The 18,129-nt window shown below is 42.3% G+C and overlaps 1 protein-coding gene across 2 annotated transcripts in view; it reads right to left on the bottom strand.

Annotated features, from left to right (window-relative positions):
• Positions 1-17,004, bottom strand: part of SMG1 (SMG1 nonsense mediated mRNA decay associated PI3K related kinase) — a 59,682-nt gene extending 42,678 nt beyond the window's left edge. Inside the window, exons 1-4 of one of the 2 annotated variants that reach the window (XM_074553300.1) lie at positions 16,663-17,004; positions 7,750-7,913; positions 4,670-4,825; positions 2,005-2,141 (exon numbers count right to left, since the gene is read on the bottom strand). In XM_074553300.1, the coding sequence (XP_074409401.1) occupies positions 2,005-2,141; positions 4,670-4,825; positions 7,750-7,913; positions 16,663-16,751 (546 nt within the window). In that variant the 5' untranslated portion in view covers positions 16,752-17,004. The remainder of the gene's footprint in view (positions 1-2,004; positions 2,142-4,669; positions 4,826-7,749; positions 7,914-16,662) is intronic. The other variant, XM_074553301.1, reaches the window with a different exon arrangement.
• Between the last annotated feature and the right edge of the window lie 1,125 nt (positions 17,005-18,129).

Raw genomic sequence — 18,129 nt, 5'->3', positions numbered from 1 at the left:
ACATCACCACGGAAGACACATCACACAGCTCATGAGTAGCATCTACTAAAGCCCAAATTTCTAACACTAATAAATCAATTGTATCACTGGAAAATTTTATGGAACTCATAATATAATCTGAAGTATTAAAGTTTCTATTTAGGCAACCCTGCATTTTAGTGAAATGGAATTTTGGAGGTGAAGCATTATTGATGAACTAGTGCTTCTCAGCAAACACAACCAGAAAGACTTGTTTTCCTAACAGGCACTAAACCCCTGCCACTTTACTGATCTGATTGAAAAATCACACATTAGCTGCAACTGTGTAACATATTAACAGGAAGTTTCCATGACAAGTTAATAAAAAGGTTCATTCTCTTCTCTTCAGAAAGACATTCCCCTTTAACACTGTGGATGGTAGCCAGTTTTTGTTTAAAGTTTTGAGCAACATCATGCTTTTGAGGCTGGAGGGACAGAGATCCACATGCTTGATCCCTCAGAACTCATAAGGGCATTTTGAAAATGTGTCTGGTACCTGCAAGACTGGCTAAAAAGGAAAAGACATCTCTATAATTTAGAAGCTAAAGCTGGACTCCATTAGATGACAAGAGACTACTGACTTCTACCACTTTACTCTGAATTCATATTTCAGCCCTGAAGATGAAAAGAACTCAGTAGTGTCAAGACCTGCAGGAACTACTGCTAGAACTGTCCATTATGAAGTTTTGGCCTTGATATCGCTTGACATCTGATCTTATTCTCATTAGTGAGCTCAGAGGAGCTTCTAGGTGACAAACTTCTAATATTCTGACCACCAACAAAGTTTGTCATTGCTGACTTAGACATTACAATGGCAATTTCAGTATATTCTGAGATACCAATAAACCTAAATAAAATGCAGTTACAAAATAAAATTTTACAATGGGAAAAAGCTCATGAATCTGAGATACCAATAAACCTAAATAAAATGCAGTTACAAAATAAAATTTTACAATGGGAAAAAGCTCATGAAGAACAATGGAAGTCTCTAAAAATAACCACAGAATAACTGTGGAAAGCATTTACTTCCTAAACCCTTGTAGCAACAAGAGGAAAGCTGAAGTGTTAACCAGGCTTGCACAAGGGCTGCTTACACCTAGGTGCACAGACCAGAATATTCCCCATATTCAAGTCTCATGTCCTTTGGAAAAGGGCACAATTATCACTGGTTAATTAACATACAATGAGAAAATGAACCAATTTCTTATGAGTAAGGACAGACACAGATCCCACAGCTAAAGTATCAGAGCACTGCTTGCAAATGAGTGGCAGGATATTAAACCATCACTTCCTGCTTTTTCAGTACTTGGAGAACTCTTAAGCTTTCCAAAACAGTGGGGGAGATGTGTCAGACAATATGCTCTTTAATATTTCATTTCAAAATACGTAATATTAAAAATTTATACCCACAGTGGGATACTTCCCTTCCCATCCCCATATCCTTAAAAAACACTTGAGGACATTAGAGACTTCAGCAAACCACCAGAACTCCTAAAGATGTAATGAAAACAAAGACTTACTTAGTTCTCTTCCCACATACAGAGATGTTTAGTTAGAAAGCTGAGTAGCTCTAAGATGAGCTGTTCACAAGAATAGAAAACCTGGGTATTTTTAATTTAAGAAGCAGTTCTTGAACAAGACAACAACACTTTCCTTTCTCACTGTTTCCTTTCTGAGGGATCCAGAGGCTATTCCTAAGAGCAGTCAAAGAAAGCCACACACATGCCACGTAAATTCCTATAATAGCTAATCTACATTAGTTCAGGCATTCAGCAGTTTAGCTTAAGGCAATACATCCCAATAAAACATTTCCTGAATTATGGAAACAAGACACACAATCCAGGAATACACCTCTCCTTTCCTGTGGAACGAAATTCTTTGTAAACAAGATAATTCCTGCAGACATATCCCAATACTCAGATTTGAAAAAGACAGTTTTATAAAACAAGAACTACCCAATGCAATGGAAAAGGAAGAATTGCTGACCAGTTTGTTTTCTGGTTGCTGAATGAATTCTTTCAGTTGCTTTACAGTAGCCAGTCTTCGGTCTCTGTCGTCTTCCCGAGTAATCCTCCGAAGAAGATTTGACAGTCGAGACTCGTCAGAATAAGACAACGGTCGCTCTGGAAAAAGAAATTCTGTATTTTCTCCCACAGCATTTATCAACAGTACTGTGTTATCCAATATGTGTATGAGTAGAATAAATAAGTCGTAATAGTCTTTTAAGAAAATAATTAAAAATAAAACCTGATTGGTTTTAAATTTTCATAAAAGGAAGTTAAATGTAAAATCCAATTTAGCTACCAAAATATTTCATTTCTTCATGTGCACAGCCCAGTACCTGTTGAACTCATTCAGAACTAAGCAGAAGTGTCTTACTTCTACACAAAAATCTGGACTTAATTTCCTTCTATATAAATGGAACTAAAAAAAATGGTGTGGGATAAGATTAAACCAGACTTCTTGTAGAATAAACAAAAATAATTCAAGAAACAATACTTTGAGAAAACCTTGTGGAAAAAACAAGCTGCTTCCCGAAGCAAAGAACCAGATTTAAGTTCAGGCAACTGCAAACAAACAATTTCTCTCTGATAGGTAGCAGGGTTCTGCTTCAAACAGGAAAACAGATCTGCTCTTCATTTACTGAGGAACAGAAGCCCCCAGTGTGAAGAGGGAGCTGGCAGTTCACTCAGGCAGATCATGATGGGGGAGAATGAACCTTCCTAAGGCAACACCTCACCAAACCTGGCCAACAGCACACAATACCAGAGATGGCCACAATGCAGCTCACCTGCTTCAGGGACAAATTATGAATTCACAAATAGTTAATTGCCCTCGTTAGAAAAAAGGAAACAAAATTTCTTTCAGTAAGTTTAACATTAAATGTTTCATGGTGGTTCAAATCAGAGGATTCATGGAGTGTGATGAGGCATTCTTAGTCAACATGACTAATGAGAAAATCCAAGATAGCTACAGAGCTTTCTGCTCTACTCTGCTAGACATCACTCATCTGGTGTGACTAAAGCAGCTTTCTCTTTATTCAGTTCATAGCTAATCTACGTTGGCATTACTCCCCAATAGGGTCAGCTAATTGTTAAGTCACAATTATAACTTTAAGAAAAAAAAAAAAGCAAAAAGATATTAACCAAGAACACAAAAGAAGCTACACTAATCAAAGCACTACTTAACAAATACCTGTGATATCCACTTTGTGAAAATTCAGCAAGGTCTCAGCCACATGCTAACTCACAGAAGACTATTTTTAAAATTGTTTAATGAATATACTAACAAGAAAATATCAAAGAACTTAAAACCCAAAATCTTGTTGCAGCATAATCCCGTTGTATTTTAAAGAAGATACAAAACCCCAAAATGACTTGCTGAAACCTACAACAATCAAAGACAGCCACGTTCAAAAGGACAAACTCTTGAAATCTGACATTTCAAGGAGAGAAAACAGGCAAGTCATAAGCAGCAACTTCAGTCATCCAAAATTATATATCCTAACCTTTTAAGTGTTAAAGGGATGCTCACATACCCAGGAAAACAGTCTGAATTAACCATTATTTAGTACTGGCAGAAAGAACACTCTTCAAATGCAAAATCTATCTTCTCTACATAAACATAAAAAGACACTAAAAGTAGTACATAATTTTAGACCAGAATGGGATTCTAAAGTCTTAGTTTAACCCATTCCTAAAATCACATTTTTGAAACAATCCTGTCACCACTTACACCTCAGCTCTTCTACTGCAAAGTACACTGAACATTCTTTTTTCTCCTCTGAAATATTAATTCTTGAGAAGAAACAGCCTGTCCTCATGTTTATAATGTGCCTGGCATAAAGCAGGCAGATTTTACCAGTGGCACAACTACTACTTATACTAAGTGATGCAATAAGTGACAGTGCTTAGTCATAAAGTTTCTATTTCCATTCAAAAAAATGCTTAGAATAACTTTTTTTTTTTTTAACTATGACTCAACCCTCGAATAGTGGGAAGAGTGAAGCCTTCTTCCTCAAAAACACAAGCCCAGCATTCCTGCACCCTGTTGAAACTCCAAATTTGTTCTTGCTGCATCTCCCCAGACCTTGGCCACATTCTTAGGATACTTCCAGCTCCTCCCTGGCCTCTGTTCCTCAGCAAGAGGGAACAGGAGCAGTGGCAGGCTCAGGACACAGCGACAGGACGTGATCACTGCTTGTCCTGCAGCCCAGGGAGAACAGGAACAGCTGAGCTGCTCCCAGCCACTGCTGCTCTTCCCACACTGGGGCTCATTAATTACCAATTTTTTACTCAGGCATCCATTTGCAACAAATCCAAAGCAAGTTCTCCTTCTTGGAGACGTCTCTGCCAAATCTGCCTAATCTAAGCAAGAGTTCAAAAGCCATCTAAAGGAAATTGAAAGATTAACAGCCTAAACCAGGTCGTTGAGAGATCTGCCAAACCTATGGAGGAAGCCTCAGCACAAGGAACAGTAAAACAAGACAAAAAACGAGCAAAACAAGTTTCCATCAACACCATCTGATCATGTATCATAAAAAATAAAATCCATACAGACTGCATAACCACAGAACTTCTTTTCATATTCTGAACATGAGAAATATTGCCAAAAGAGATATCCTCTTCCTGAAAATCAGCCATGTCCTTACCCTGTGATTTCCTCATGTCTTTTGTGGCTAAAGCACGATTCCCATGCGGAACACTGGTAAAATCAGCATTGGTCACATTGTTAACTCTCAGCTCTTGCCCCAACGACTTCCGACCATAAGTATTTTCCCCAGATCCTCCATTGACACTGTAGCCACCTGTGGACAAACCAATGGGACATTAGATCAGGCTCTCAGACCACACATTTCCCAGGGTGCTGAGCTGTGAGTTATTCAATTCATACAGAAATTAGCAGCTCAGTCCTCTACCACCTCCTTTAGCTTCCTTCTTCACTTCCACATGCATCAATGTTTTGTTACATCCTGTAAATTTCCAGGTCACAGATTAAGAATCTCATCTGTCTTTTTTTTTTGTACATGAAAAAAACCCACTATTGTCATAAAGTTTAATATCAATTTAATGTTTTCTTATTATTACTTTGACATGAAAGGCCTTGTAAAATACAAGGTCAAACTACCAGTACACATGGCTAGGTATTTTCATTTACTTGCTCCTTTATGTCCATGAAATCTCCATCCTGCTTTTCCTATGAATCCATCACATAAGCTAAGTAAAATGGCCAAAAAAAAGAAAGTTTTTGAAAAGACAAATATGAACTCCTTGCACAGATTGAACAACTCTCCTTAAACATAAAGGTCAACATTTTCACTAATACTGGTATCACCCTCAATTAAGGAGTCTACATTCTCCATTCTCCCACTTAAGATACATCTTTGGTAACAATAGAAAATGAAAATAAAAGCATCATTTTGAGTAATTCAGTTGATCTTACCCCTAAATGCACAAGAGAAAGCATATTCAAATGCTGAGACTGGAAATTTTCCAGCCTGCCACAGCACTTTGAGGGCAGGTTCTTCCCCTCAATCCTGCAGAGAAGTGAAACTGTTCCCTGAGCCTGCCCAATCCTTCACTCAATGGATTAGACTCACCTCCAAGGAACATTTCTGAAGTGCCTTCCTTGTCCAAGACAGGGAAGAATCAACCAATAAAATGAATCCCACAACAATAAAAAACATGCAAGGTTTCTTTCAGAAAAGATATTTCCGCAAGTCCACCTGCTTCAATGTATAAAAGGTCTGGGGAAAAGGAGAGGTGGCTCCCCATAAGAGGCTGCCTACTGAGACTAAAGGATTGATAAAAAAGTGAACCTGGACCTTAGTAGATTTAACAAATGTTTTTTTAAGGCAAAATATTTGATAAAAAGCAGATATTAACTACCAGTATACATTTGTGCATCCCTGTACCCATGGGGCTGCCCTACCATTACAGAAAACCCTGTGCAAAGTCTTACTTGTAATTGGTTAACTACAATTACAGCAAAGATAGTTTGTATCTATTTAGATTTACAACATTATTTTTTACAGCTCAGTTTTTAAACAGAAACAAGCAAGTGTGCCATTTTCACTTTATTTTGTCAGAACAAACCACACTGTCCTATGAAGGAAGTAACTTCCAACAGCAATAATGCATTTGAGCCTAAACATAAGGGTCACATCCTTGGAGGTTTTCAAACCTGAAAAACTTCCAAAAATCATCAATTTGTAAGTGATTTTTATTATTAACACCAGAAACTGGTGGGAGGTAGGTAGGGGGTATATGGAAGGCAGGACAGAAAATCTCAAATGAAAATTCCATGCTGACAGACTCCAACAGATGAACTGAAAAATCTTAGTAAACAGAGAAACTATTCTGCATCTTTCAGCTTACAAATTTCTCCAATAATAAAAATGAACTAGATACACCTGGAACTTGATTTTATAGTCAGAATATCCCAATCACTTCTTTTCAAGTCGCACCTGAACAAAACAGCAAAGTGCTGAGCTAGCAGAGACATGCCCTGCAAGATACAGCACTGGAGGGAGAGCCAGGTACATTTTTCTTCTCAAATGGCATTTCCCCAGCAACTCCACAAACTACCTTTCTGAATTTGTCCAAAACTTACTATTTCACTGCACTGCCAGTACATTCTTTAAATACCAGCACCCTTCAAATTACAAGAACAACCCCCTATGCCCCCTAAGTCTGTGTTAAACACAGTACAACATTCCACATTAGCAGACAGACAAATACACTCAACTCCTAAGCAGTTTCTCTGCTGAAGTAAAACAAATCTTAAGGTTCTCAAACTATGCAGATAAACATGCTTCATGCTTCCCCCACCTACTAACACTACCTTCTACCTATAAAAAAAATAATTTGCATCCAGCTGTAAGTTCCCCTAAGATACAGCAATTATTTACAGTCAGAACTGGGGGGAGTTCAAATACTTTTTAGGTTCCTGAACAAAAACTCCCACACTACTATTCCTGTGAGATTTCTTCTTGAGTCTGGCCTGCCTGAGGATTTACATAGTCAAAACTGACTCTACAAGTAAGAAATCCTCCAATTTGATATCTGTATTTGGCAATAAAAGAAAAAAATCATAATACGGATTTTCCATAATTACAGAAAAGATATGATTCTGTTTAGTTATTTCCTAGAGATAGTATTTACATCCTAAGGATAAAAAAAAAAACCAAAACCAGTAAAAATGTATGAATCACACATCACATGATTTACATGAAGCCAGACTGAGGTACATGAAAGTAGAAACTGACATTAATTATAAGAATATAGAACTGATTACTGAATAAAGATTCCAGTTTGGTGCAGAAAAGCTGCAACAGGCAATAGATCAGCCTTGTAGCCCATTTAATCCAATACCAGAAGTACTGGAGACTATTCAGGAAGAAATTACAGCCTGAAGACCAGACACATCCAGAATATCACTCTTCAGAAAAAAGTACTAATTCTGTTAACACATCAAGCCCTTCTTGCATTCTTCTCCTAACACAACTGCATGCTTTTCTCAGTATTCACAACAACCACAGCAATTCTTTGATGCCTGACTAATCTCCCAAACACTGATACTGTGGCAATGAGACAAATCAGTTCACTGCCTTTTTGGGGGGGAAGGGGGAAAAAAAAACCAAAACAAAATAAGAGTTTCTCCACCATTTCAGCTTCCTGCCTTTCCCTGCTCATCCCCTCACAATCACACGTGAAACAGCAATCTGGGTACCTTTTTCTTCATTCTGTATGTCAGTGTGGACTCTGATATCATCGTGTCTTTGCCGAGACACCACAGCTGAATTTGAGGGTTGTAATCCATAGGAGGCAGAACTGCCCCGATCTCTGGATGAAGAATATTTTAAATTGTCCTGGTCAGCTGATGCACTGTCAGTTCTACAAAGAGAAAAATATTTTTTTTATGTAGGGATATAACAGAAGTGGGATTCACATTCACTTATAAATGCAACATACTTAAATGACAATCCCAAATGTATTTCACTATGTCAAAAAAGTTGTTTGTCTAACCTGTTGCTTAAAAAGTGACCTTAAATTCACATTGGGACAGGAATTGACTAATTATCACAGCAACATGCAAAGGAAATGCATTCTAGTGTGCCAGTGCCTTTTCTGATGACCTTCTCAAGTCTCTTTCCAGTTGCATGTCTGTACAAGGAAAACATTACTTCCCAGAGGTGACAAATAAAACACAACCAGTCCAGGTATCTATCACAGCTGGATGACACAGCCCACCATTTGTGAAAGTCATCACTAATCTACAGATGAACATTTATGTAGTATGCCATGGGCCTTACTCAGCAACATAAACCCTCTTATTAGATGGAAGAATGTAACTGATCATCAGCACAAAAATCACATCTGAAGTTTTTACAAAATAAAAAAGGAAGGAAGCAGACTTTACTGTGAAAAAACTGAAAGGTAAATTAAGAGCTGTGATCCTTAAGTGTAAATGTCTACAGATAAAAAGCAACTTTAAAAAAAATCTGCATTAGGTTTGAACCACTCTCCTATTCAGAAAACTGATATAGACCAGGCTAAACTTTTAAGGGAAAAGATTAGAATTATGAAATCAACTCTTCTCCCTGGACACACTAAATGGTTTAATTTTTAAACATACAGGACTCTAATAATAAACATGTGTGCATGAGACTTCAGAACGTAAACTCAACCAATCACTTTAAATACACTCTTACGAGCAACAGTGGGGGGATGACATTAAAACAAATAAATCAATACCCATCCAAAAGAAAGTCAGCAGAATTTCACTCCCCTCCAGTGTATTTGGAATCAGACTATTCAGATCATTCACAACAAGCTTTCCCTACTCTAAAGATCTACTATTTTTACTTAAACTTTTGGATAGTTCATTCGATTATTTAGCAAAAAAGCAGGACAGATCACTTCTGTAAATTAACTACAATATGTGTAAGGATAAACACCACATGTCCTTAAAGAAAATTTCTTTCATTTTTCCTTTTCAAGACAGGACTGTGATTAGAACTGGTAGACAAATTCAGGAAAAAGGGAAATACATCTCAAGGCCAAAAGGGAAAAGCACAGGTGAACTTTTTGATAAGCAGTTGTTACTTAAGCAGTACTAAAGCCTTGCTACTGTCCAACACAGCTCAGCCTCAGTACAACTGGAAGAGGAATACCATGAGCACTGACACTTGCAAAATCAACTACAATTAAAGATACACATTTTATTCTCCTGAGAATGTTAAAAGACACTATATTATCAGTTTGGAACAATAAGAAAACTGTACCTGTGTTCTCACAGTGCAAGTTGATATTACATTTGCTTGGCAGGTATTATTCCCTTTTGCACTGTAAGCAAGTTCATTTTTAGACATACACAGTAGGACAGTTTTTCTCACTCAGTATTCACTGTGCCATCACATCTACTGCTTTGTTGGGCACTTGCTTGGATTATTTGAAAAATAGGCTATGCTACTCCAGAGGCAAAGCCTTAGTAAAAGTCTTTATTCATGACAGTTAGCTAGGATTGTAAAAATCTTTATTTAATTGTTCCACCATCATTCACCTAAGCTATGCTGAACAGGAAAGTTCTGCACTTCACATGGTATGAACTTCAAATGTGACCAAATCATGTACAAATTTCCAGACATACACAGAGAACCCAGATCTCCCTGCCCTAAAACCTCCCAGTTCACTTTGAGCAATAGCATTAGCCTTTCAATGAAACAGGCTGACAAATTTTCAGCTGGCAAATTGAAGTACTGATGGCTTCTTACCTTTACCTTCCCAAAGGGCATCGCTTTAAGGCAATGTGCTGTAAACTGAATCATCTCTAACTGTCAGCCATTAACACTGAAATTCCTATGTCTGTAGAAAAGCTGATTAAATGTACAATTTTTAACACTGTTCTGTGCATCCCTATCAACTGAAGGACTACACATGTTCTCAGCTAACCCCACTTCCCACAGGACAGCCTGTGAACGCTTTGTAAAATTTTCCATTGTGGTAAAATACGTGAGCCTATTGTTTCCCCAGGAAAACCCACACACTCACTTCATTCTGGCTTCTGGAACAGCCAACTGCAAGCCAACCTGCTCACACTTCATCACCAACTAAAAGGTGAGTCCAATTTTAGTAAAAAATGTAATTTTTCTCCTATATATCAATTTAAGAGACAATAATGCCCACTGACAACACTGTTCCCACTACAATAAACATGTAGCTTCAATAGAATAGAAACTCCTGGCTATCTTTATGAGACAGAGAGAAAAATCATCCTAGAAAGATGCTGGTATCTTGTGACCCAACCAACTGCTGTGGCCTGTATTGCCTGGAAAGGGGATTTCCAATGGGAAGGAGCTTGCAAGGAGCTGCACAGCAGAGGCAGAGCAGAGGAGTGACAGAGCTGTGCATTTCCAGCTGCCCAGGGGCACTCACCACTCCTCAGGGGGAAGGGAACTCCAGAGCTGCACTGGGGGCTCCTGCAACACCACTCTGGGCACTTGTGCCAAGGGCCATCAAGAGCTGGGGCTGTGATCCAGCACCTGCCCCTGTGCTCCAGACACCTGAGTGGCACTGCTGGGCACACTCACAGGCACACACACTCAATTTCCAAACCCATTTCTCAAAGATACCATTTCTCATGACAGGAATGTGGTTGCTATTTTGAAAGACAGCCCCTCAGAACTCAAAGGCAGGCACTCTGTGTGAAGGTACTTGCCAAAGTTTTAAAATAATTACATTTTCTGCCTCCCTCCAGCTATTCCCCCAGGCAATGGGCAGCACTGTAGTGCTGGTCACCTCAGCCCATGCCTGCATTTCAGGAGGGCACAGTTCTGCTCACATGGTGATATTTACACTGAAATTGCACCAAGCTGATGGCAGGTTACACGACAGACCTAATGCTCAGCATTAGCCTATGTAACAACAAATTTAGGTTAAATACATCGTCACACACCTAACAAACATCATATATTGACAGAGTCTCAAAGCACAAAGTTAGCAACAGATAAGCAAAAATACAAATGCTATATTAGATTAAATCAAAATGGGAAACTGCAAGGATGAACATGACTATGATTACCTTATACTGTAGCTTCCAAAGTTTATTTGGCACACTGCATTACTTCTACCTGAAAAGCTCACTGATGGAGAGTAAACAAAGTACTTCAAGAGCTCACATGAGAGTTTTCATCTGTGTCTGGTTCTGGTGGAAGATTGCCCATCACCACCAAGTGGCTGCAGACACTGTTTTAGCAATATCCTTAAACACAAGATACTGCATCCAGTTTTCTGCAGGGTGATTTTAAACCTGCCTTTGTCCAACAGGAAAAGAAAATAGTTCACCCACATAAATAAGCAGAAATAGCCACTAGTGTGTCCTCCCTCTCCAAAAAGGCTGCTTATTTTTTTCCACTGGCACACAAAGGGAAACAGACTATTCAAAAATAAGTCTACTATCTCATTTCATCAAAAGTATAAATTTAATTTGACTTACCAATTTGTCTGACTGAAGAGAGCACAGCTAAGAGCAACTAGTAACTTACCCAGAAAAAAAAAAGAAAAACAGATCAAAAATGCATTGATATTTTTGTTATATGGAAGCCTTAAGAATTTTTGTCCAAGAAACTTGCTACAATCTAGTGTATACTGTTCATTATGTGTAGCTTTTTCAGAACAACCCTGCCATATGGACATTATTTTGAGACAAAAATCACTTAATTATTCTATTTGATTTTATTTCCAAGTACAGAACCTACATGAAAGATTTATTCCAAGGCAACTCTACTGAGTGAGCTCTATTATTACCCAAGTCAGTTGACTTCATTTGCTTACTTGCTCTATTTGCCAAGTTTATTTGAAGTAATGTCAATAAATTCTTCATTACTGAAATTCTGTATCAGTAAAATATTTAACACTTTAAAGAGTCACTGTATTCACCCAAATTAACAGCATCCCACCAAGTTTCTGACTGTTCTGCCACTGGCATGCAGAGATTCCTTTTGCCATGATCTTCTCATCACTTGATCCATCCTGCCAAGCCAGAGCCTGGCTGAACCCACCCCAAAGCCAACTTCTGCTTCTTCTCTGTGCTGAGAAAATACAAGAGGCTGTGTTTTCTATTCATGAAATAACTAATTAACTATCTTTGCACTGCAATTCTGCCAGCTCCATTGCTGGACATCTACCTGCCATCACAGCAACATTTCAAATCACCTCTGATTCTGTGTCATTCCCTTCTCAGAGAGCAGCTCACCAATTTCATTCTGTTCCCCACTGGGCATTATGAGAAGGGAATGTCAGGGAAGGGAATCACATTCACACATCCTCTTTTTCCACAGGTGAACTCCAACAGACATTTTGGGGTACAGGATGTTGAACTAACTGAACCCTTGGTCTGATTTAGTATGCCTGTTCTTGAATGGAAAACAATCCACATTCCAAGTTTCTTCTGCTTCCAACTGACACACTTTCATCTTCTTTAATCTTTCCTACATCTCACTCTCCTCTGTCTTCACATTAAAAACAAAGGTTCTTACATTACAAATCTCATCTCCTCCATTTTACCAAAACCCAAAAAAAGCTTGGGAAGGTGTGAGATCAAAGAGTTATCATCATACTTAACACAAAAGTGAAAGGAGATCAAGAATTATGGCTGCAACTCCAGAACTGAACCCATTCCTGTTCAGCATCTCACACATGCAGTCCACTGAATCTCCTCCCAAGGCTTCCATTGATTTTTTCACAATGGAACCTTAAAACTGATCCTACATCTCATTTTTAAGCTGCCTTAACATCACTGACTACTTTTCTCTGTCCTGCCCTATCTCAGCCTTTGCTCTCCTCTCTCTCAGCTACCCCTGAAGGGACAGAAGTCATCTCCACTTTCACCCTACATGACTCTACACCCATTCTTAGGTAATCACAGCAACAGCCTCAAACACCTCTATGTTGCCAACTTTCAGGTCTCTCACCCATGCAAACAATGGTTTCAGCCTATTGCTAACAAAGATTTTACAGGCACTTTGTTGTACATGCAAGCACAGAAGAAACAGTCTCTGTCTCAACTTTCCTTCTACCCAGCACTGCTACCATCACCTGTTTCTCATTCACTGCCTGGATGCAGCATTATGACCAGACAATTTCCACAGTGAGAGCTTGCTCTTCCCCTCACAGCCATGTGCAAAGCACTGCTCTGAGCAGCACTTTCTTGGGCCATTTGGTCTAACGAGTTTCTTTGCTCCCTGCCAATATCTCACAACCTGTTTGAAATAAAGACAGGGTACTTACTTGTCCTCAGTTACAAACTTCCAGCCAATTTGCTGGAAGGACTGCTTAGGCCACAGTTTACCTGGAAGGAGACCATATTTTACTGCCTTGTCTCATCGAGTCTAAACCCACGAGGACCAGGCAGTAACTTGGTTTGGCAAGCACCATGCTAACAGAAATTAGTAACTTGTAACACTGACTTATGCTGTAGGAGAGGACACATGCCATTTTCATTATTTCAGTACTAAAACCTAATAGGACACTTCTGGAAACTTGCTCAGATGTGAAAGATGTTGTTTTACACTTTTTCATATTCTCCCCTGCTAACCTACATTTATAATAGGTGAGGGAGAGAGAGAGGTCCTGTTAATTAAAATTTTGTCTTCCTTTTCACACTTTCACCTAAGAATGCCATAGTGCACCCTGCACTTGCTAACCTGCTACCCTGCACTCACACTCCTGCATTTCCTCCCAAAGAGCAGTGCTGCTTGTTTCAGTCCATAATTAGCCCTCACCACTCTAACACATGAACTCTGCTCACATACAAGGCCTGCACATTGAAATGATTTTATTTCTTGCCTCAAGAGTTGTAACAGGGAAAATGCAGTGAGATCTGCTGAACAAAGAGAAAAGAAAGAAAGAAGCAAAGGTCTAGACAGCTGCAAAGATTAGGAGAAGGGGGAACAAACTCTTATTAAGTCTTCTCGAGAAATCCTTCAGTGTTCTCTGTCACATCCATCCAACATCTGTCTACAAAGTTTTTGTGCTGCTATTAACTGAGTCTGGTACACAGCAGTGCACAAAGTGATACCCCCCTGTACATCAGGACAACTTCTTCCTCTGTAACACAGGCAGCTCTATCTGCACACACACTGCTGGAAAACCAGTCCATGATGTATGACTGCATCCACACACACACAAAAGAAATCTCATTTTCATTAAAAACTACTTTTTCTTAAAAATAGCTTTGCACTCCAACTTTCAGTTTCACACTCTGTTCACCACAAGCCCCAGTGCTGATCAGAATTACTGAAAACTGAGAGGAAATCTGGACCTACTAATGAAAATCAATCAGTCACTTTTACACTCACCAAAAAGTGCATTTGAAAACAATCCATCTGATGATACACCCATGTATCAGCAGTTCCTTTTTTTACCCTTAGGAACTTGAAACAGCTACAATTATTACAGCTTTCACTACTTGGGCCACTTCCTTCACCTCTTCCACACCCTGCAAGAAAGCATTTACCAGTATCACCTGAAGTAAATGGAACCAACAGCCAGCAGAAAGGGGAAGGAAAGAATATGTGGGTATATTTGTGTTGTGGGGTTTGTCCAAGATCATATTTCAAATTATGAAAGAAACAAAGACTGTCAATTTTATATAACAGATCTCCTTTCAACCGTGCATATGAATCACTTTCAAAAATTAGTTAAGACCAAATAGACAGCCTGATTTAATCTCTGACCTGTCCTTAAATTCATAGTGTAGACTCAGGTTCCCCATCACCAATCTTTCTGAGATGTAAAAAAATGGAGCACTGCACATAGATGAAAATGTGCTGTGCTTGGGATTGTGTGAACATTTCTGATTCCTGGTATCCCCCACAATAATAATAATAATAATAATAATAGGAAATTATACAGTTAAATTCTGAGAAGTGTCAGGACCAGCACAGAGGTGTTGGCTATTTCTCAGCAGAAGCTCTTGATCACATAGCGTGATGGAAACAGAACAAGGCCCCATCCATGCTGGGCTCCCTTAGGCTGCCACACTTCCCCTGGTGCTCTCAGAGCTTCGGCTCTGCTGTGGCTTTGTGGCAATTTGTGACAATTGTTTCAGCAGCCCAGGTCACACAGCTGCACTGGAGAGCTAAGGAGGCACCAGACTACAGGGAACACACCACAGCCACACATGGAGGTAACTTCTTAAACCTTTTCACCAGGCAAAACATTTCTGCAGCTACACTCTTACTGTCACCCTTAACTCTACTGAAGCCTTGTAGGCAATACTACATTGGATAAAATCAGCTTCCTAGCCCTCAGAAAATGTATTTTCTAGATAAAAAGACAGAACTCATGAAAAATCCATTTATAGAAGTTATCCACTGCAAAGACACATCCAATTTCTTCCAGGTGGAAAGGTCATGAGTTAGGGCCCAGAATTACAGACTGCAGCCAAGAAAACTGAAGTGAAGAAGTAGGTAAGGAGTAAGAGATCAGTCTTCTTAATTCTCTCCCCAAAAAAAATCTAGATGCTCTAAGAAAATTTCACCAATAATGTTCGTAAGTTCTTAAGTGAGGAAAAAAGAGTAAGTTATGTGACTAAGTATCTCAATCACAGAAGAAATTAGAATTTAAATAACCATGCCCCATACACCATTAAGAATTGAACAGCCTCTAGCACTGGCCCTAGAGGCTGGGCTGTTAGCCTGTTTGCTGTTCAAGCAAAAGGAAAGCTTTTTTCACAGTAAATGCCGAAGTGACCTTCACATTCACCCAATTTTTCTAGTCCAAACTACATGAGACTGGGACCATCACCTGTCAATACATTCCCAAGCTTGTGCCACTCTGGTCTCTACTGGAAAGTTTGTAAGTCGGGTCTCATGTTGCGTTAAACTTTCAAAAACTCTAAAAACATATTTTTTAAAAAAACATAAGACACACCAATTTTTTTTAGGATTTCTACATGACAATTTTGACGTTGAAAACAGCAAGACTGAGCAGCAGGGCAAATACACTGGCATGAGATAGATTAGAAATAATAAGGACCTGAAATACACTCTCTACATCTAACTAAAGAAATGAACAGATTTTGAATTTTACTAAAACGTGCCAGATGTAAACACACCTAAAGCCTTACAACACATTTTAAGTAGGCTGGGGTGAGAGCTTATATAGATCAACTATTCTCCCCTGATTGTTAAAAAAAAAAATCCAAAATAAACCTATGAAGTACGGTGTTAACCCCCAAAAAACCACGAGTACTCCTGCAGCCTCAGCTCTTCCCTGGCTGTGCTCCAGCTGAAAACCAGGCTGAGAATACGGGACCCGAGCCCACCCCCACTCCCCCGCGCCGCGGCCGCCAGGCAGGGACGCGCTGCCCGCAGGCACACACCGGCCACCGGCCGCACTCGTTACAGGCCGCGGGAGCTCCCACCCCGCCGAGCGCTGACACACCGGCCCCGTCCCGCCTCCGGCAGACGCGGCCCCGTCCCGCCGCCTGGGCCCGCCCGCCCTCCCGCGCTAGGCCCGGCCGCCAGGAAGTGGCTCCGCCGCCGCCCCGCTCCCCCAGGCCCGGCGGTGGGGCCCGGCCGAGCCGCCCGCCCCGCTCTCACAGCGCCGAGCCCGCGCCCCCGGCCCCAGCCCTGCCCACCTGGGTTGCCAGTCATTCCAGCCCCGCGGGTGGTAGTGCTGCCTGCTGCCGGTGCCGCTCAGCCGAGACCCCGGGGCTCTGCGGCTCATTACCTTGCCCGAGACGGCATGGCCGGCCGGGCAGCGGCGCGGGACAGGGCGGAGGAGCAGCAGGAGCAGGAGGACGCGGGGGGAGAGGCGCGGGCGGCGGCTCCTCACTCGCGCTCCGCGGGCGGTGCTGCTGTCTCACAGCGCAGGGAGGGGACGCGGCCGCCGCGGCTGCTCCGGCTGCTGCCCGGGCGCGCAGCACGCCGGGATGGCGGACATGAGCCGCCCGCCCCTCCGCGGGGCACGCCGGGAGGGCGGGCACGGGGCGCGGGGGCGGCGGCTCCGCCTCCGGCAGCCGCGGGACGGGATCCCCGCCCGGGGGGTCCCCGCTGCTCTCCGCCCGCGCCTCCCCCGGGAGCGGCTGGCCGGCGGCGGCGCCGCCCCGGGCGGTCACAGGGGTGTCAGCCCCCGGCCCTGCGGGGAGCCGGTGACAGCCCTCAGCTGCCGGGGGAACCCGTGCGGGAGGGCAGCCGGGGCGTCCCAACGCCAGCAGCGTGAAGGGATCGCGGAATCCCTGGGGTTGGAAAAGACCTCTGAGATCATCGGGTTCAACCTCTCTGCGAACATCACCACGTCAACTGTACCATGACACCAAGTGCCACGTCCAGTCTTTCCTCCGGGGACGGTGACTCCACCACCTCCCTGTGCCGCCCATTTCAGTGTCTAATCCTTCTTGTGAACTTCTTCCTAATAGCCAACCTAAACCTCCCCTGGGCGCAGCTTAAGACGATATCCTGAGAGTCAGGGTACCCCGGGCCCCGAGGGCACCCTGGCGCCTGAGGAGCCCCGGTGTGCCCGCGACACAGCGGGAGGCGGCGGCTCTCAGTCCCCAGCTGTGAAGGGAGCCCGGGGATCCCAGACCCCGAGTTCCGAGGGGAGCCAGTAGACCCCAGACCCCGAGTCCCGAGGGGAACCAGCAGACCCCAGACCCCGAGTCCCGAGGGGGCCCCCGGCACTGCGAAGCCGAGGTTTCCAAGGCATGAGGGGGGCCTGGGGCCCCTGAGACTCGGGAGCAGCCGGGGCTGACAGGACCGGAGCGGGGCTGGAGGGCGGACCCTGCCCTGCTGCCATCCCCCCTTCCCTCCGCACGGGTCTGTCCGTGCTGCCCCACGCCCGGCTGCAGTCTGTGGGGAGCTGTGTCCCTCCGGATGGAGCAGATCCCCATCCCCACGCTTCTCCCATTAGGGCACGCCGCCCGTGCATGGGTGACGGGGAGTCTGATGTTCAGCAGTCATCAGCAGAAAGCTGACCAGGCCCACATTAAACACTAAACCCCTAAGGTTTCCCCATCTTCCTCACAGGAACCTTCAAAAATGCATTTCAAAAGCCAAATCGTGCCCTTCTAAGCCCGGATGCATATCCATGTATCTCCACGGCTGTC

The sequence above is a fragment of the Zonotrichia albicollis genome, chromosome 16, assembly GCF_047830755.1.
Source record: "Zonotrichia albicollis isolate bZonAlb1 chromosome 16, bZonAlb1.hap1, whole genome shotgun sequence".
NCBI lineage: Eukaryota > Metazoa > Chordata > Aves > Passeriformes > Passerellidae > Zonotrichia > Zonotrichia albicollis.
The sequence above is the reverse complement of the archived record's forward strand: the minus strand, read 5'-3'. Positions and strand labels throughout refer to the sequence as shown.